The 22174-nt window shown below is 35.1% G+C and overlaps 1 protein-coding gene across 6 annotated transcripts in view; it reads right to left on the bottom strand.

Annotated features, from left to right (window-relative positions):
- Positions 1 to 22174, bottom strand: part of PHF14 (PHD finger protein 14) — a 151800-nt gene that overhangs the window by 107980 nt on the left and 21646 nt on the right. For all 6 annotated transcript variants that reach the window (XM_071735327.1, XM_071735326.1, XM_071735328.1 and 3 more), the window contains exons 5-12: positions 18370 to 18529; positions 10747 to 10858; positions 8459 to 8596; positions 6371 to 6517; positions 3878 to 4148; positions 3177 to 3283; positions 1771 to 1866; positions 126 to 229 (exon numbers count right to left, since the gene is read on the bottom strand). In XM_071735327.1, coding sequence (XP_071591428.1) covers positions 126 to 229; positions 1771 to 1866; positions 3177 to 3283; positions 3878 to 4148; positions 6371 to 6517; positions 8459 to 8596; positions 10747 to 10858; positions 18370 to 18529 — 1135 coding nt within the window. The remainder of the gene's footprint in view (positions 1 to 125; positions 230 to 1770; positions 1867 to 3176; positions 3284 to 3877; positions 4149 to 6370; positions 6518 to 8458; positions 8597 to 10746; positions 10859 to 18369; positions 18530 to 22174) is intronic.

Raw genomic sequence — 22174 nt, 5'->3', positions numbered from 1 at the left:
AGTAAAATGTATAGACAACTCTGAAGCATTTTATTAATCAAAACTAAAGCAAACTATCTTAACACTTCTGTGAAACTATAACTTCATAGATATTGTAAGTATTCTGTCAAGAGTTCACTACTTGCCTATAAAGGACAGCTGGAAGCGTTGATGTCTTTTGTGTTCCTCCTTCCTTTTTACTTGGTTTCCTTTCTTTAGGAGCACGTAAAATTGCTGGTATGTTCAATTTCTATTGGATTTGAACAAATACAGAGTATATATGAGTCTTGACACTTTTAGAGAATACCAGTTCAATCTCAATGCATGAAGAACAAGACTAAAATTATGAGTGGGAAATTGCTTAGTTAGCTATTTTGCAGACAAGAGCAACTACACTTTGTTTATATTACAAAATCATACTGAGATCAAGTAATATTATACTTATTTCTTTCAATTTGATAAATAAAAAACATTTAAATAGTAGCTTTTAACAGTTTTCTTCAAGCTTCAAAGAGGAATAGACAAGGATGCCTTTTTTCTAGGCAGCTGAAACAACCAAAGGTAAATTCACAAAATTGACAGAAACTGAGGCAGTTTATTTTCCCCAACATCCCTGCTACACTGGTGCTCGACAGGTTAATTAGAAAAATTATCTTATTGGACCAAGCCTCCACAAAGCAGATGAGATTCTCTTCGGGTTTCTACTAATCTGTAGTATGCTAGCATCTCAGACAGCAACCATCTATCAAAGTCATTTCTCAACAGCCCCGTGGGTCTGCATCTGTTCAACCAACTGGAAAAAAAAAATGTCATGCAAGCTGTGCAAATGAATTCTACTTAACTGACTTTTCTTTTTTTCTAACATAGACACCAGGAAGTATATTTGTGAATACTTACTCAAAGCCACCTTAAAAAGGTGGGGAAAAAACCAATCTTGATTCAAGAGATACATTATGTGAGAATACTTTTTCACAAGCAGAAAAGATGGACTCAGAAAAAGCTAATATTCCTTAAAAACTACTATTGCATAAAGAAAGAGAAAGCTTTATTTCCTGAACAGCAGCACATATTCAGCAGTACCAAAGTGTGCAACAAAATTGTGACCTAATAATACGTCTGCATATTCAAAATTAATAGTTTCTTTTATTTTCCTCTAAATCATAATTGGTAAACATTTCAGTCTCTCACTAGCTTCTACAATGTCCACTGACATTTAATACATTTGATATAAAACTATACCAACACATGGCAAGAATCTATATAAATCTGAGTGTATCAGTGTGAACAGAGATAATTGCTGTCAACAGAAAATAATCCAAATCTTCTTTTCTCCTAGATATTTATGTTCATTTAACCAAAACATGCTGCTCTGTCTGGTTAAAAACCATCACACATATACTGCAGGTTTTTAAGATTCCTATCTTTTATAAAGAGCTGCCACATCATTTGAAGGCTACAGTAACTAAAGATAATGTGCACACAAAAACTGTAGTATTAACCTGTGCTTCACTTTAAGGTTCATCATGAATGACAGGTCAATCAGTTATACAAAATGAAACAATTTTACAAACCAGATCGCTATTACAACAACAAAATTAAGCTAGAGGTTCCCAGTAGGTTGTTTGCATAAGTCTAGAGATTTCAATCAGGAAATGTTATCCCCAGAGTAAAGCCTGGGTCTCATCAAATCAATTTATTTGGCCACAGAAGTGACAGACAGAAAAAGAAAAAAAAAAAAAAAAGTCTATTCTTGGAAAACCAGATCAAAGACAGTATAAAAACCCAACCAACCTGTCCAATGATTCTACCCAGCAGAGCCCAAATGCCTTGCCCTTCATTACGCAGTTTTCCATTCATATTTTGTAGCTCTTCCAAGGACTCGCATAGCTGAAAAGTTGAATGAAAAAAATTAATAGGAATAAAAATCCATTAAGTGTTATTTAACAAAATTTATTCAACCTCTTACCTATAAGGGTTGCAATATTTTATTGGGGGATTAAAAAACAATGAAACTCATGTCAACATAGCTGAGCCTGGCACAATCATTCAGTAATTTAATGGAACTAAGATGAAAATCTGGCCAGCCACCTGTTTTGTAAAGAAGATCTAAAGCACTTCAGCTTGAAAATAGGGTTTCAATAAGTCAGCTTAAAAAATTAAAGTAAACTACAGCAATATCTTGAATGGGTTGTCCATACCACTTCAGCAGCAAGATTCTAACAAGTTAGCATATAAATGAATTAAAGCTCTGTATTGCTTTACCAAAGAACATTCTCCCACTGTCACAGAAAGATATATAATTCTTTACAGGATTCAAGAAGGACAAAAGTTAGGGTTTTTTTCTTCTGGAAGTACCTGTTTGTTACTACACAGTATATACAATATATTCATTTTGTAAAAGCTGCACACACTATCTCCTCCCTCTACTTTTGGGTAGTTCACAAGAACCTGCTGTTTCATGTTCTCATTTAAAACACACACCCAACAGTTTAAGAATTAATAGCAACAGAGTTTTTTAGCATCACTATCACTTGATAAGCTGCTGAATTCATCAAGAATTGTAGCATGTTATCGGTCATAAGAAATACAGTATTTCCATGTTCCATTAAAAAATAAAGATTGAAATAAAGAAATTATTTACTGAAAATGCAATTAAATATTCTTTGTTAACCATCAGCATTGCAGTCTATAAAATAAGCCAGTTTATTAAATCTAGAATGAACACAAATGGAGTTGGAGTTGACATAAATAAATAAATTAGTAACACCCCAAAAATGCTAGATTCCAATTATCAAGTGGACTCCAACCAGAGAGACAGGTTCAAAAAGAACCTAGAAGTACACACAAGCAAGACAAAACAAACCCCCCCAAAAAATATAGAAAGGGTCTGAAGACACAATTCAGTCATGAGAGGGATCTGTCTGTCTGTGCCATTTGTTACTGGAGTTCTCAGTAGGGTCAGTTACAGAAACTGTGCTTAGGTAACATATGACATTTTAGAAGCTGACTCTACTTGCACAGAGCAAATTGGACCACAGTACATTTAAAAGAAGAAATATATTTTTAAATATTACTTTCAAAGAAAGAATGGGTTGTATCTGTTTTTCCAATTTTGTTTGGAAAGCAAAATGCTATCAGTGCTGCTAACAGCAACAACACTAAAACAGTACAAGGGTTTATTATCTCTTTTTCTTCACCTTATTATACTCCACATGAAGCTTTTCTTGCTCATTTTCTAATTTATCCTTGATATTCTTCTGTTCAGCCATATTCTCCTGGATTTGAATCATGCGCATATTTCTCTCTATTTAGAAGAAAACTGCATTATTTCCTATCCTTGGCAATACTTTCAAGTTTTATGCACTGAAAAAAGCGAAGCAATGAAAAGCATAAAAACAACACAAAACCACAAAACTATAGCTTATGATTATTACACGGAGTATAATGAGCAGTCATAACTTACTTTTGGCTTCTTAACTATAACAGTTAATTAAAAGTAACAGTTATTTATATAGTCAGCTTTGATCAGTCATCTAGTGAAGAGTCCCAAAGACAAAATCACAAAAAGAAAAATTCAAGGAAATAAAAGTCAAAGATACCTAAGCTTCCACTCCCTTCTAAGCAAAGACACTGTTTCGTGTTTATATTTGAAATATACTCTTTTCTGCAATGTCTTTTTTAAAAACAGCACTAACTTTCTGTGTAAAGACAGATACCGAGTAGTACTAGATCTATTCCACCATGAAGTCAAAATTCACATTTATTTTATTTCACATTTATTTTTGGTACCTAAGAAATACAAGTAAAACAAAAAAGCCAGTGGCCAATGAATGAGCACAGTACAGACACAGTAAAGCAGTGATTTTTTCGTTATGAAAGATGTCATTTTCATTCTTACCAAGGTAATAATTCACAAAATCAGCAGTGAGAGCTGGCTGTTTATGTTTTCTTCTGCCATCAACACTGGAACTAGTATCTGAAGTATCCACTGGAAAAATGTCTGTACTAATTCCCATTAACTCAGCTTTGCGCATGAGCTTCCGTATGGCTGAAGCGCTGCTGGTGAGAGGTCGTGGCAGCTTCTCCCTGGGAACCCAGGCCTGAGGCCTGGTGGTGCGGGCCAGCTCTGCCTTGGCACGATACTGCTGTAGCCTGGCATTGATTCGAGCCTGCAGTAAAGAATTCCATAAATTAAAAACATACGGGAACAATTTTAAATTGGTTTAGAGTTATGTCCTTTTGGAACTCACCCGCAATTTATTTGCATTTTATGAGCCGCACGATCGATGCCATTTTCTTTCTGGCACTCTGTGACTCTACAAAACAGCCACTGATTCAGACACTTGATTTTTACTTCAAAATGCATATACAAATAGCATTATCCTTTCACTAGGCTCTGGAGATATTCACAAGTTTCTTGATGAGATTTTCCCACCAATGAAAGCAAAACAAATGAGAAAATGCCTTTTAATACTGATAAATTTAATGGGACTGTGAAAACTCACTACTGGGAAATGCCTTTGCTGACCTATCAAAAATACATGGAGATACACTTTTAAATTGGTATGTAGGAGAAATAAAACCTGATGAATAGTGTTTTTTGCCATATTTGACATCCCCTTTGTAGGAAATTCTCTCTCAGTGCCGTACCTCCTTATAAGTGTTAGACTAGCTGATTATAATGTGGCAAAAATAGAACCCAAAAAGAAGTGAAGTAGGCAAGAGATGGTCACAATATATATTGTTGATGACATCTGTATATTTGTGACCATCTGGGAGATAAACCCCAGAAGATCAAGTTGTTACTGACAGTTGGAAAACACTGTCTTGCAGCAACTCTGTGTAGTGACAATTCTAGCAGAAAATGACATCAACATACAAACCTTCAGAGGCAAAACCCCAGCTGACTATCAGTTAGAAGTTGTTTACTTGCCTGCAGAAAGAAGAAACTAAACTAATCCAACTTCCCCACCATATGGTGTGACATTCTCCTGAGACAAAAGTAACAAAGCATGCATATATATGTATGCTACAGTTAGGAAACATCTCTGATTACAAACAGCACCACGGAAGCCAATATTACAGACAGTTTAACACACATTACCTGACTAGGTCTTGAACATCAATGACCAAGAAAAATGGCAAATGTGGCTTGCAGACCAGTTCAACCCCAAGGGCTTTTTTCTTGGACCCATATCAGCAAGCAATGGATCCACCCACAGCCACCACCTCACTTTATTCTCCACTGGAAGGACCAAGGATGTCTATGGCTTTCTCAGCTAAGATGCTTCTTCACTGGTTACATGCTCAGTTCTGAAATCCTTGGGGTCATTTAAGATGTCATGCAACTGTATACTCTGAGCTTTATTCCAGAAATAGATGACACATTAGAATGACTGATGTCTAAATGGAATCCTGAACTCAAGTATATGCTTTACTCGAGGAATGCACATTTCCATCATTGATATAAAAAAAGTATTTCAATATAGTATTTCAACCTCTTCCAACAATTCATAACAGTCCTAGACAGCTTTATATATTATGTTCTTATTGATGCTAGTTCAGTGTTTGTGTAAGGTGTTTGTAAACCTTACTTAAGCCTACATAATCCCATAGAATTGAGTTTTTGTATGTTTTGTATGCATATATATTTACTTCAGAATCTTTTGTTTGTTTGTTTTTCGCAGACTAAGCTGTCTCAAGATTCTTATTTCTCAAACAAAATCCTAATTTAGCAAAGATGGTTGAATCAGAAAAAATAAAGTACACCCATTAAATCATATCAAAATACACAGATCCCCTCAGAAGGGGGGACACACCTTTATATCAACAGGTCATTTATCAGTTAAGCTTATGCAGTAACTAATAGTTTTACATGGATCTGCCAGTAGACAGGGACAGAGACACAGACTTTCCAACCACTCCCACTCAGCAGCACAGACTCAGTTTCTGCACCTACATAATTTTTTTCTAGGAAATTTTTACTATGAAAAAGCCCAGAACTTCTGCCAATTTCAAAGGATTACTAAGGGAAAAAAGTGGATTTTTACTGAACTTGTGTGGGAACAAGCCTAATCTCTTGTCTGGCTGTCTTTTTTTTTTTTTTTTTTGCTAACAATATTGAAGCATTTTATCTATGCATTACAATGAAAATGTAATTACCACATTTTTGCTGCACAAGCAAACAAAGTAAATTTTTTCAATTCATACAAGCACAGATTCTAAGCAACCAAAACACACAAATAATTTACTGCTTTGGTTAATATCATTCACTATCAATATGCTTCACATTTCAGCTCCTTCTAGAAAAAACAATTCCCCAACTTCTTCATTTTTTTCTTGTTTAACATGAATAATTAATACAGACACATCTGTCTCATGAATACAATACCTGAGCTTCTGGTGAGAGCTGTTTTTCTCTTTCCTGCAAGGACATTTTACAGTAAGATTGTAATGCCAAGTAGTTCTTCCGCTTCCATTTTCTGTCTAACCTGTCCGCATGCTGTTTACAATAAGCAAAAAAAGGGTCAGCTATATCCTGTTTCAGAGAAAACAAAGAGGAAGGAACAAAAATAAAGTAAGACATACAAGACCAAAAGGCTTAGAACAACACAAACATTTTGAAATACATTCACATGTTCAAATAGACAATTTCAAAGATAACTTATTATGTATGTTTCTACATCAATTTTGTCATGTTGATGCAATTTACTATATAGGTTTTTTCCTATTGTTTTCATTGCATAGCCCTGAATGCTTGTAAGTGCATTAACTATTTAACTCCCTACGGTTCAATCTCCAATTTCTCACTCCCAGAAGGAATAGCAGAAGAAATTCCTAAGTACAGATCCATGTAAAATGAATTGTTAACTTCCTGTTGCTTCATTGCATCATCTTTTGTATTACGTCCTACAAGAGACTAACAAGTCTGTAAAATACAAAAAGTAATATATTTGGTTATCTCAAATTACTTCCCAAGCAGTTTTGGTGGTTATATCCCCAGATAATTTATCCTACCTCATATGATCTTTTTTTTTTGCATTTTATGTTCTTTCCTCAATCAGACCTGCACATTACCATGCCTGAAAGTTCATAGTAAATTCTAGCACTTGCTAATCTTGAAAGCTGACTGTAAGTATTTGAAGCATTAGGAGATACAGTTTGAGAAGTATATTTCATTTAGAAGTGTATTTCCAAAAGTGTAGAAACATCACCATAAATTTACAGACTACGAACTTAAAGCAGTCTTCCTACATAATAAAATATTAAGGAGTTATTTGCCTATCACATATTTCTATACTCCACCTATAAAACACAGACCAACAGAATCTAAACAGGCTGTCCTTAAAAACATAGTTTATTTCAATTTACATTTTCAGAGTGTTTGACAACTTGCTTACAAAAATTTGCAGCATCCCAAAATCAAGTTTCGAGAGGCTTTGTTTAAAAATATTTTCATTAGAGAAAATAGGTAAGAATATTTTAAGATAGCTAGGCAAGCAAATGCATATATCATGAGAAAAATAGACACTGATCGTCTGAAGAATCAACATTTCATATAATTAGGAACATTAATAATTATATGTTAGGGACAGTAATAATTAATAATTACACATATTAGGTACAATGGCAACAAGGTAATTGCACTATCTTCCTGTTTATCAGTCCCACAGAAGAATGTATTTTGTGATTCTAAGAATCTAAGGCCTGCTGTTTTGAGAAACAAATGCATCAATGTCATTAATGCAAGTAATGCTTTTTTGAGTGTGACCTGGGGTACCCCATAATGCAGTGAGAAGTTAAACTGTGCAGCTATGAATATGACACTTTTAATCTAAATGATACATAACAGGATAAAATTTGGCAACCTAAAAGTATGTGTACCATAAAAATTAATTTGGAAATAGAAGCTTCAAATCTGAATTCCTTTAATCATTTTACAGGAAGAAAACTGGTAAGAAAACGTTTTTATATATATACATATATTTATATCAAAAAGTTATCAGCAGGTTACATATGTTTGCTTTTCATTCTGCTTCCTAAAAATAATATTGTCACAAGAAAATATACACAGCTGCCCTGCAATTTGAAGAAAATACTGGAAATCAGGCATCAAAATGACATTAAAAATCTAGTAAATTTCTCAAGACATTCCTATTTGGTATCAAACAAAAATTACAATACTACACAAACAGGTAGGTTAAATATGTCAACCTAGGTGAAGCTCAAGAATTAAAAGTTAGTTAGAATTCATGTCTATATTGACTGGTAGACTATTAAGCCAACCCCTGTGCTAACCTTCTCTCTCCCTTTTTCTAAGCAGTTTCAAAAGATGCTCAGTTGGACAATCTGGTGCAAACACACAGCCTATGACTTCACAAAACCTTTGTTCAGGGTTAGTGAGTAAAAAAGGTACAGTTTCACATCATCTTCACAAGCTTTAAATACAACTCTCTTATTCTACCCTTCCCATAGCTACCTCCTCTGCTGCTGCTTCTGAGAGGAGGCCTTCCTTCTGAGCGCAGGTCACATGGAAATAAGCTCTGCACATCCCAGCATCACAACTAATGCACACACCAGTCCTGGCAAAACGAGGATCTTCACAAAAACTGCATTCCTTTATAAAGAAGGGTAGAAAATGCCATAGTAAATATTTCAGCTGTGTTTTGCCTAATAATTGACAATTTACCTCTGACATACAAAACCCAAACAGGTCTGACTACTGGTTGCTGCTGGCAGCTGACGCTACTTAGAACTCCCACCCCTTCCCAACACCATTGATTCCTTTTTCAGCAAGGAATAGAAAAGTGCTTAAATAACCAAAACAGCATGTTGGATGATTTTTTTGTACTAACTTCTATGTTTTGTATTCCCCTCCTGTGCAACAACTAAATAACACCCAAACCATTATGTGTAATTAATTATGTAAGGTAACATTAAAAACACATTACTGCTCAGCAAACATATAACTGTTCAACAAGTGCAGAGGGAAAACAAAAAAGGAGCATTATTCTGGATGGCTAAAGACCAGAGATATCTACATAGATGTTCTTTGATAAGCAGCAACAGAGGAGCAAATGTGTGACAATGCAGAAATACTCAAGATTCACAAACACCATTAAGGAAGTTCTGATTCACATAAACACCACACTATGGCTTCAGCTCCATCCATTCCAGACACAACTGTTTGCAGCACTCACTATTGTAACCTGAGGAAAAAAACCACTTATTTTTCAGCCACATCAATTCCTCAATCTGTTTCAACAAAAATTCATGCCTGTGCCAGTAAACTAAAGCCATGAGCACATAAGCAAGAACAAGCAAATAGGACCATAAGCTGCTTGAGCAGTGCTGCTATCTAGTACATAAACATGATCTAAAATTATATAGACATACATTTCTTCATCTCTCACATGGTAATACAGACCCACAGAAAACAGCTCCATGCAGAAAGTAAAACAACAACAGAAAATAAGAGTGAAGACAACTCAGTGATAGAAGAATCTCAAAAAACTGCATATACTACCCTAAAAGGACACTCTTCAGCCATGCAACATTTAAGAATTTAAGTGAAAAACAGCACTGTATTAAGCTGATCTTCAAGGGGGAAATTTAGCTAGGTAAGCTGTAACTTTTACACTAGGAACAGCAAACAGCACTTGTTTACATCTCTGCAAAAGCCCTAACTCCTCATCTGTGTGGTTCACTTTCACCTTACAGCAATAAAATATGCCTGAATTCTTAGCCTTGCTTCTATGCATCACTCATATTAATAATAAAAATTTTTAAAACGTGTGATTCGATGCAACAATAGTTTGTAGGGCTTTGGGAGCCTGCTCCAATTTCCCTTCTGTACAAACATTTCTAGACAATGCTAAATGCCTCAGCATTAGCTCCTGGTACAGGCATGCTGCCCACAGGCAATCCAAGTGTTTTAAATTATTTCATATATGATATATATTTTTTAAAATGTACTATCTACTTTCAATTAGCATTCAACTTGACATTTCAGGAAACAGAACTGGTTATGCACAAAGGAAGCATTAGAAAAAGCAGGAGTGCAACCATTCACACTAGCCTGACAGATAGGCCTTCTTCACACTGTCCCATAAGCTACAGAAAGAGTATTTGGCAAATTACTGAGTGCTGTCCTCTGCCTGTTGCAATGATTTTCCATGTTGTTTGTCCACAATCATTTTCAATCTATAATGAAAACCTTTATATGTAAAACCATTTTAACCTTAAGCCATTATTCTGTTCAAATTGAGGGCCCCATGCTTTCTTTGTTGCTTTTTTTAAATACTACTTTGCATCAATCTGTATGTATGCATTCTAGCTTCTAATTACATAGACCCCAAAGTATTCTTACTGAATGTACATCTGTTGCTTTCTTAAATCAGCCTGAACTCCTACTTCTCCATTTCAAATCCAATAAATCTTCTTCACTTTCTAGCCACATTTTGGCAATTTGCCACTATCTGACTTTAAAAGAAAGCAATTAATAAAAATAACAGAAATAAGGGAAAATAAGGAGGAAAACACTGATGGAAATAATGAAGAACAGTGGTAAGGGAAGAAGAAGAAAGAGGGAGGGAACGGCAATGGTATAACAACCATGAACTAACTCGGTCTCACTTTTAGTCTTGAATCTCACAATGCAACTGCTATAAACAGAAAAATAAAAGTTGGGAAAATTACTGTTATTTTATTATACAAAAAACCATAAAATAAGGCTACTTTTTGGCAGTTGATCTCTTCAAAACTTACCTTGGCACCATACTTTGAGTAATTCATTTCTGTAAGTGTTACTGGCCGCAGTTTGTCAATATCACCAAATGCCACTCCTGGAACGTAGAGGGCACAAACAATATGGACCCACCTAAAACAGCAGATAAAATTAGGTTACTGTTACCAACATTTTTGTTCCTACATTATACTCACCATCTGCAGATTTCAAAGTGCGTTGTAAACGTTAAAGATGCCAGAAAAAATGTGTCTGAAGGACACGAGAAGCAGGGAGAGAATGCATATTTGCAATCCAGCAGCTTACACACCAAACCCTCAAGTTTTTCAAAGCCACTGGGATTGCTCTGCCTATCTGGATCAAGAGCTGGGCTTACCATCACTTGTCTGTTCTGATGGCTCTCAGGTGGGACTTCACACGATTTTTTATGCACCATTAAACATACATGAAATTTTTGATATTAATTATAAAGCTAAGGCAGTCAGATACCTTCATGATAAGGCAGAGGGGTGGGGAAGGAAGGGAATGAAATCATACAGATAGTCATGGAATGACTGACTTCTACGGATATAGCTATGAAGTACCTACAACACAGCACCAGTCGGGCTTTGCACTACTACCATTACACCTGTTAGCATCTCTAACTAGTTTTAAGCAACATGGAGAGGAGCTGCATTCAGTAAGATACCCAAGTATTGCAGAAATGCCTATATGAAATACAACAAGCACACTGTTACTTACTGTACTGTTCCTCTGTCCCATAAACCAAAATGGAGGGTAAAAGGTCTAAATCTTCAGCTCAGAGGGGCATAAAATGAGAGCAAGAATTCAGATCTCAGTGTCTAATAATTAAATACAATAGGATGGTAAAGGCTTCAGCCTCAAGTCTGCCTTTAACAGATGCTTTCATAACCTCCTGCAACCCTCAGTTACTGAAAGACAGCATTGCAGTGGAAGACACATTTTCTTCTTATGTAATGAACACTTTTATAAAAAGATCCAACTCTCATTGTCACAAACCATCAACTAGTGACAGATTCAAAATCTGTTCTAGACAGTTTGCATAACTCAAATCAGCTGAAACTACTCCAAAATACAAACTGTTCCTCCTCAAAATAACCTGTTTCATCAGAATTCCAGAAACAATTTGCTACCACTTGCTAGGACCCTAGGTGTGAGCAAACTGTCACAGAGAGAAGATCAAGATTGTCCTGTTAAAATATTTGAGCAGAGAGCCTTACAATTGCAGAGGATTGTAGCTACCACTTTCAACCCATGAGCTCCCAGATGACATGGGATACAACTAGAGACTTCAGATGTAACTGAGCTGAAATACCCCGTTTGACCCCTAGAAAGTATGTTAATTAAGCACTTTACAATCTTCCTAGTCATTAATGTTTAATAGCTTGTGTATAACCAGTGAAAGCTAAAACTTCTACTAGAATAATAGAATCTATTCCCTGCATTCAAGAAGACTCATGATGCCAGACACTTCTTCCCTTTACTCTTTTATTACTCACATACTGCACTTTTCCAATCTCCATAAATGCCAGACGTTTAGCACAGACCTGTTACCATCTACTTAGATCTACAGCTATGCTTCTGTGCATTTTTTTCCAGCCTTCTAATACTATTTAGCCTATCTACTCTTCCTTTTCCCTGTTTTGAGTGTCAATGTAATATATTTCAATTGGAAGCAGAGCAGTAAGATCCTGGTTTTAGCTGCATTTAAACACCATGTTTATTAACCTGTTATTAACTGCCTGCCTACAGATGAAAGAAATACTGAAGCTGATGGTTATATTAATCAGAAGCTACACATAACTGGGACTTCCCATGTTTCAGAAATCAGCATTTTTCTCATCAGTGGTCCTTAAACCTACAATGCTGAAATTTATCACATTCAGAGTAATTAAGTTTCAGGGTAATTATCATGTCCAAGCAGAGATGCCAAAAAAGAAAGATATGAAAGGTTCAGTAGCAAGCTCAGAAATACATAAATAGGTGTGTATATGAGTCTTCACAAAAGAAAATAATGATCTTGCAATGTACAGAACTGGTGAACAGACTATTTAGCATTCTCCTCCAAAATAGTCACTAGGTAACAAAAATCCCAGTAAGAGTAAGAAACTACTGAGAAGCCATTAACTCACTGCAATCTGTAAGACATTTCTGAGTAAATCTAATGTAAGTCAAAACACTGACTTACAGATAGCATCATATCTGACAAAACTGCTTTCACCTGTGCATTTGAAAGCAAGTTTTTAGCATACTATGGCATCACTCAGGTTTGAGATGGTAAGTGGTAAACTCCCGTCAAAATATGAAAACTTAAAACAATAATTTATATCCCAAATACACATTTACATACACCAACTACATTGCTTTGCCTTCCCATATTTTACTAGGGTTCTCCACATCCATGAAACAGTTTGGTCACAGCACTGTAACTACTGGAAGACTCAAAGAACATTTAAAGATGACTTACAGCCTTGCCTTTAAATAACATGGTACAAATATGACAGCATGCTAGCTGCTAGAAAACAAGCTGAGATACTCAAAGTGTTGAACCAAACTTTTGCTGTTCAGGCAAGGAGTAAAGCTCATCCTTTTTTATTACCCTGTAAACACTCCAGCATGCCAGCACAACCCTTCTAACTGGTAATTATTAAGTTTTTAAAAATAAGGTTCTTTTCCTTATTATTATGAAAAGAGCATCTTCTGTGCCTCCTCACAGAAGCAATGGAGGCACAAGATATTCCTGCAAAGGAGCAATGGAGCACTCAATACCATCTCTGCCGTTCCATGCTGTATCCAGGATTGTAAATAGTTGGGTCTAAATCACCTGCCATAACTTTATGAAACATTCTTCCTTCAAAAATGCCTATGTGTGTACATAACTGTATATTTTAGTAAATAACATGCATTTCCTAGAGTAAATACCTCATTTAAATAAGCATGGTGTACTCATTTTCAAGAGGACTCAAAAATATATTATTTTAGAAGAAAACTACCACACACAGAATGAGACCTGTAGCCTTGAGATAAAGAGACTGCTTGTTTGCAAATAAAAGCCCTCTGAATTCTGCTGACCTTCCATATCCTTCCACTGTTTTAAGATGTGTTATATAAAACAAATTTGTATAAACAGAATCTACACATCTCCACAATTGCTATTCTTTACAAACTCCCAAGTTCTGGTATGAGATTTTTGATAACAAGTTTTAATACAGCCTCCTAAATGTACCCTCCAAAGTTCAATATAAAGATACACATCTTCTACAAGCAGCTGCTTCTCAATTTGATTTGCACAGTTTTTTCATGCTCCACTGGTGTATTAAATGCTGCTGCACTCTGTAGGAGTTTATCTGTAATAAACCCAACAGCTGGATCCTTGCTTCATACTGACCTTCTCAAAATGTTTCAGTACATGTCACCCAAGTATTGCAGTATTACAGATCTAAACTGACATTTCAGTGTGATTGGCACACAAGTGCCTCATTTCTTTAACCACCTATATGTGAACTCAGACCTGAATCTTTATTAAAAAACATACACAAGTCATTCAAGTTCACAGCTGAAGCAACTTCAGCTGCTTTTAATACCAGTTCTAAATATTTTCCTGCTCATTTGTTTAGCTGCACATATTTTAGAAGCTTGTAATTAAGACAAATTGGGTAATCAAAGAAGAATAATCTTCCTTGTTACTTCACCATCCATTTAGCTTGGAGCGATGATGACAGATGTTGATTAGGGAAGAAGAAAAACTCCATATCGAAACAAGAACAGAATTCATATTCTTTGAGAACAGCATTTTGAGAAATAAAATTTCATAAACACATTTATGCTTGTGAAACTGAGAAGTTAATGTGAAAAGGCTTCTGCTGAGAAATTAAGCACCTCATTATTCTAATGATTCATCTTTCACATAGGAACAGAGAAATCATTCCAACTTGATTATGTAGAGAAACTGGATAGGGTTAGCTTGTGTTATTTCCAGCACCACTGTATATGAACAATTTATTTCCAAAAAGTGGGAAGAGGTTGGAGAGCCATGGTGAGTAAGAGGATTCTCTTACTAAGTAATCTCCATCTCTTTCTGAACCGGGTTGCAGTTTACCTGGTAAAATGAAAACAAAGGACACTCACTGTCCCAAAAACCAATCCATAGACTGTACTGCCCCACTACCCTTGATAATTCAAATTTGTAAATTACAGAAAGAAAGAGAGCACAGGAATTTTCACATGGTAGTTAGTATTTGACTCTGCTAGTACATCAGCTCTATTTACCTGGGAAAATAAACTAGTATTTATTAACAATATAACAGTAGCCATACTGCACTACCTAGCAGGTAAAAATACAACAATAATTACAGTGTTAATGTTCACAAAGCAGGATGTGTTTCTGCTCAGAGAACCAGCGTCAAAGAGAAAACACTTCCACATTAACCAAAAGCATAATAGCATTTTAAAAGAAGAAACTTCAGCAATTTTGAACCACTGACTGTAGTTCCTCTTACAGTATATAAGAAATTACATATATAGTGCATAAAATGCCATACAGAACACAGGAATAATTTCAAAAAAAGTTCCTCTAAAATTTCCCAGGTGATAGTGTTCTCACACCTTCTGTTAGACAAATTACTTCAGTCTTTAAAACACTTTTTCCAAATAGAAGCATTATTAACATAGAAAACAGCTTTATAAGGGCCATACACAGCCACTGTTAAACCTGACAGCCCAGAAACTAGGGATTTCATCACTAAAAGTATTTTTAAAAAGCACAATTGCTTCTACTGTTTCAAAATTATTAACTACAACTCCTGTCTCGCTTTGTGTAACTTTCTGGTTAAGTAACCCAGTTTCTTCCACTTTAATTGTTTACCCTTTATAAGATGCATGTTGGAGACATGAAGGGAAAAAAAAGATTTCTTTTACATGCTGTGTATCTTTAAATGCATCTCTATCAAAAATCAAGAAGTTGAGCTCAATGAAAATTTGGTGATGAAAGGCAGTTCCCTCCAAAAGTTATTCCTAACATCTGCATCCAATGGTCAAAGTTCAGTGTGATGAATATCCTCTTTCTCTCTTTATTCCCTAACTCAAACTGGTTTTGCTATCAGGAAAAAATACAAACTAAGAGAGAAATGTAAGGGCATGTGTGATTTTAATCCACAAAACCTGAATCAACTTATGACCTTTTAATACCATATTTATTTTCTGCAGACAGACAACACAGTAAGTCAAAAAAAGCTTTCCAAAACATCACACTGAGATCTGCTGAGCTTTCAATGATGGAAGGACCAGATTATCACAGTATTAGCAAGAGTAAAGTCTTTGTAAGACTGGAAAGTAAGAAAATATTAAAAAATAAATGCAGCAAGTACTAAAGAACTGGGTAGAAAAAAAGGGAAAGGGGGGGGGTAAAGAGATATTACAATACAGATGTACACTTAAGTGGTAACACACTTAAAAGCTTACTAAAACAGATTATAAAATTAAACTTCTATTTCATTTTAACTCACTCCCTAGCTTCTGGGCAAGTCTAGAGAGGGGGCTCTAGCAAATGATGAAGAAGACCATTACCAACCATTGTGAGAAGAAAGTACAATGGTTATATTATGCCATCTAATAGTATAAATGATGCTGTTCTACAATATGACTAAATGTGAATAGTAATGTGTCTATAAATTCATGTTAAAAACCACAAGAGGTTTTACAGTAATACATGATGACACTTCTCAAATTTAAACTATATAAGGTATCTGCACTAATATTGAATATTTAACTGGATTCTTTCCAATTCAACCATCATCATCACAAAGATGTGTCTGCAGACTTTATTCCTGTATCTCAAACAGATACGTTCAAATGGGATTAGGAAAGCTACTCTTTCCTCTGAGCAGCTTTACCAACTAATTATTGCCTATTTATATTAACATGATCAATGAAAAGCTTATGACATGCCCAGCATCGGAACGCTTTGTATATTACCATACACTTATAATTTACCCAGCTGTAAAATATACAGAAAAAAAATCACTTACCAACCAACAAAATTATAACCACACAATTACAATATCCTATTGTAATTATGTATATTTATCATATATTATACATAATTATCTCATATATTGATAACTTTTTGTATGACTTAAATATTTAATTATGCCGTATTACAATAATAATCATGCACTCACCTTTATTATAGAAAATAAATTACTGTTAATATCTACATCTTTATTTATTTTCCAAGTGTGACAGAAATGGAAGACATCACATGAGAATTAATCCACTTATTCTTAAATTAGACTGGAACTCCATCCTAAAAAGCCCATCTCTGGCTGGAAATTATCAGAAGCAAAGTACACTCTCTATGAAGAATATAAATTTCATCATTTAAAATAATCCTAATATATTAATACACCCTTAGCACATCAATATAACTTTGTTACTTTTTTCCATTATCAGGAATACCCAGTTCTTTGCTCTCCTAAAAAGAAGCATGGAGTTGTCCTCCCACTTCTGTTGTACTCCAGAGTCAATAGACTTGGGCAGAGCCTGTACAAGGCTGCAGTGACCCAAGGCAGAATACTACAAGAAGGATTAAGATAACTTTTCCTTCCCTGAGATGGGATTTTTCCCCATGGCCACATACTTCTCCCAGTCCATTGGACAACAAGTAGTCTGAAGATGTTTTCCTACTCTGCTGCAGACTTCATAACTCTTTTTTTGTGGCATTATTAACTAAAGTAGAGCACTCTGGTGTTCTGCTACTCTTTAGGATTAACCATGACAGATGCACAATTCTACCATTACATAAAATTCAGCTTTCTGGCAGCTGATTAAATTGAACCAGAAGAATGCATGCTCAAATTCTACAGTGACTGATGGCAGACACTGAACAGTACAAGCTCAATCACCATCAGAAAACAACTGTGACCAGCCACACAAACTGTCCCTGCCAGAACACAGTACTTACTATTATTCAGCAGTAAGACTCAAGGGACTTAAATCCTGCTTTTCTCACTGCAACCTCCAAACCTGAGCAAAACCCCAAAACCTACACAATTTTTTTCTAAGCTTCTGATCCCCAGCCCCTGATGACTACAGTTCAAGCCCCTATTCAAGTGAGAGAACTCTTTCATGCCTGCATATGTCTGAATACTCAGTAAGATTTTACAGGATGTTAAGTTCCTCTGAGCAGGAAACCTTTGCAAGTAGTCCAAGGGAACAAAGAAAGGTCTTCTAGTATATCCAAGTAAGATATCTATATATATAATAACACATGGTAACTTCATACTGAAAAACAAGATTTATCAGTCCTTGAGTAAATACTGAAGCCAACATTGTTTCAACCAGGTACATCTTTTACCTAGAGGTCCATAAATCTTCATGCTCTAATTCATCTTAAGACAACATCTTCCTAATATTATATTGGTCATGAAGAATAGTAGGCCCATACAAAAAAATTAGGTGACTGACTATATAAAGAACATCCAACTCGATAAAAATGAGGTGAGAGAGAATATTGACATCAAAGTTTTATTTATGAGATGGTCCCCTAAAAGAATTAACTAGTGCAAAGCCCAGCCTTTTAAATGCAAGATGATATCAAATTCAAAACATCACTTCTTCAGTCTTACCTGCCTGCATCAGTCTCCTTGAAGATCCCATCCTGGTTAGGACACAATTCACAACTGGGTGTGACACCACACTTGCATGCATCACAAAACCAAGGTTCTGTAGAATTTTCTGATGCAGAGCTCATGATAGAGTCACTCTCTCCATCAACACCATAGCAACCTGCACATACATAAAAATGGAAGATATTTGTAGACAGCTGTCAGTTATGATTTCAGCAGGAGAAATATGCACAAGGTACTAAGGGTATAACAGAGTCCAAAGAAATTTATGGTATTTTTGCAAATATCTTCAGTGCAAAAACTGTATTTTGAAGAGGTTCCAATACTAAAAAGTTACCTACTTCACATGACCATCTGAGATTACAACTGAAATACAAGAAATAGATAGGTTTACTTCATTCTTTTAGCAACACTTGGTGTTCTTCCAGACTATCCATTAAGGAAAAAAAGAACAAAGCAACCAACAAAGACTGAGAAAAACTCAAAGCATTTTTTTCAAATTCAGAATTATACTTCAAATTAAAAGCAACATGTTAAGGAATTTGTGAGTATCTGCAGGCTTGTTTTGTACATTTCTACCTCCCCTTACAGAAAATTAACATTATTTTGAGGGTGGATTTTCTGTTGTGGGTTTTTAGGGGGTTCTTTAATAGGTTGATTATGCCATTGCTATACAGTCAAGAAACATGTACTCCACTTTTCCACCTTGCATTCAGGATCCAAATCAACAACAAATTATATAAAAAGCATTATTTGCATGTTTTAGCAGCTGTAGGACTGACCTTAAAAGACCATCTAGAACTTCAAAGTATGTTCTTTAAAGGGATTTAAAAGGCAGCTATTTAAATTTTGCACAAAAGTACGAGTAGTATTATAACTACTGCAAATGGCAAAAAGGAAAGTCCTAAAGTTTATCACCACAAAAGTGTGTTTCTGCACATGCTACATTTTGAAGATTTATCTGCTATTCAATGGCAAAAATGTGGTTTCATTGTCAAGATTTAAAACACAATAGTGGCTTTACTAAAAGATTAAATTCAGCTATTTGATAAATACAATGATCAAGTCAACATTTGCTGCTCCAAAACTGTTAAATTATTGAATTCCACAATTAAAGATCAACACAATTTGTTATTTTGGTTCATTACTCACTGACTGTAACAAATTAACAACACTGTTCTCAAACTCCCTTTGTGACAGAAAGAGGTCTGCATAATAGAATAAAACTATATTAAGGAAAAAAAGCAGTAACACCACAGGAACCATTTAAGAAATATAGTCTTCCATTACAGAATAAGGCTCATCAATAAGAATTAAAATAAGATTCCAGAATGTTTATTTTCATTATAAAAGTATTCCAGAATCAAAGGATGATAGTGGCCAGAAATGCATTCACAGACAAGCTTTATTAGAAAGATCATGTAGCTCACACATAAGACAACTCCATGTTTATAATGCTGTCCCAGCTCTAAAAATTGCTTTCTGGAATACTACCTAAAGTTCTAATCATACAATCTTGAATAGATGCCAGTAAGGCATATTACTTTTAAGTAATTACAAACACATAGCCCATTGATACCAGTTGATGACTATTTAAGATTTTTAAAATTCATTCACGTTTCTTAATGTATTAATATTTTCCTAAATGTCTTCAATCCATATGGCAAAAATATAATCAGCTTCTGGACATGCTTTTTCAAACAACTGGAAGTATTTAAATTTGTTTTTTTAACCTATGTGCCATCAGCCTGCTAAAATCAGAATTATACTGTCTTAGCTTCATTCTGAAACAGTTGCCTTATTACACTTACCAGTGATTTATACCCAATTATTTTTTCATCCTGCTTCCTAGACATGTTTAGTTTCAATTATTATCACTGCATCTGTGACCTATTTGTCATTAACTTAAGCCCCTACCTCTACCTGGAAAATATGTCGAAAAAAATGAAACAACTTTTAAACATTTTGCTTAAAATGCATGCTGACTCCCCCTAATGTTCACAAAAACTCTCAATTTTGGATCTTTAGAATATCCCTGAGAGCCTGTTTTCAATCAAGTTCATTAAATCTTCATGTTCCCATATTCTTAATCTATTACAACTCCATGTTTGCCACCTTCTTGAATACCTCAGACAATAAAACTGGTTTAGCATAGTATTAACCAATGAATTTAAACACATAGAAGTAAAGAATATAAAATTCTCACATTTACTGTTCTACAAACTGCATCTATATATTACAATTATAGCTAAGTTGTCTATCAAACGCATGTCATTTTTCACAGAAACTTCTTTCACACCCTGATTTTAAGTCATGGCACTCTGTCCACAGCTTATTTTTTCACATGATTGTCATTAAAGTGAAACTGCAAACACTTTTAAATGCTACTATTTAAAAAAACTGTTCTGAAATTTATACCACTGAGGGCAATGGGAAGAGCGAGACCCAATTCTTGCCTCAGGTGCTTGTATTCCACAAATCTCCCAGGGAAGGTAATTTTTTGCCAGTCAAACAAAGCATCTCCATATGCTAACTAGCATCTACATGCACTCTGAATCATGATCTTATAAGATCTTGAAAACATGAACTTTAGGGTAAGCAGGAGGTTTGCAAAATTAAATGCTGTATTCAATCCTTAATTGGAAAAAAGAGTTTAGAATGAAGACATAAAACATTTCATGCATCATAAGTGCAGAACAGTGTTTTTATTTGGTAAATGCAAAGCAGCACTAAAGTACACTACTTTGCAAAATAAATCTTTACACCAAACAGCAGCAGCCCAGGGTAAGCAGCAGAATTGAAATGCAGAAGTGTTCCATATGGTGACTGTACTCTTGCTTCCAGCACAAGAAATTTTATTCGCTGCCACACACATCACGGTAAGGTAAGAAACAGAGGGCATGGAAAAGAAACAGATAGAGAAGTGCATTAATTTCTCTAACCCAAGGGAAATAACTGGTAAGTGTACTACCTACAGTTAAAGCACATGCTGTGATATGCAGCAAACACTGCAATCAGCATGTCAGGAAAACTGACACCACTGTTGGGGGTGTCCTGCTATTACAAGATTTTACAACAAAAGCATTTATCCAAAATGACAGATTAGTGCCTAGAGAAGATTTCTGTGAAAAGAAATTATCTTCACATGGAAATAAAAACACCAAAAGGCAACTGTACTACTTCAGTAAGTATTTTTCACTATCAAGGTGAAAATTACTTTTTTTTTTCTTTTTTTTTTTCTTTTCTTTTTTCTTTTTCTTTTTCTTTTTCCTTTTCTTTTTCTGCGGGGGGAAGTATGCTGATTTGGTGAATTAAAACAAAATTTTAATTGATGGACTTTTTAATTGGTTACAGGCTATTTAAACAAAATAGACCAATGCAAAGTATAAGAGTAGGTATTAAATTAGCATTCTGCGAATGCTACCCAAGCAGCCTTAGAGGAAGTTACAGATTTCTGCCCTTTTTAAGCACTTGTTTGCTCCACAAAGTTTACAGATTTTTTGAATTGTCTGCAGAGCAAGGCAAGTTCTTTTTGGACAAGTTCATGGAAGTGACACAAACAACACAAATGAATAGTTTCATTGGAAATGAAACTGGATTTGTAGCAATCACAAAACTTGCCAATAAGGCAAGTAAAAGTGTTTATTAAAAGAGTCTATGACTTTAGGTCTGAACAAGGATCCTCCTCTAACTCTTGGACACGTTGCTGTGGACCACAAGAACACTAGCAAAGTTGCTCAGATGAATTATCACCCCTCTTTTCCCATGGAAGACTTTTTTATAATAGTTGGTTAAGGCAAGCAAG

Source organism: Heliangelus exortis, chromosome 2 (assembly GCF_036169615.1).
Source record: "Heliangelus exortis chromosome 2, bHelExo1.hap1, whole genome shotgun sequence".
Taxonomy (NCBI): domain Eukaryota; kingdom Metazoa; phylum Chordata; class Aves; order Apodiformes; family Trochilidae; genus Heliangelus; species Heliangelus exortis.
Note: the sequence above shows the minus strand (reverse complement) of the source record. Positions and strands in the feature narration are given on the sequence as shown.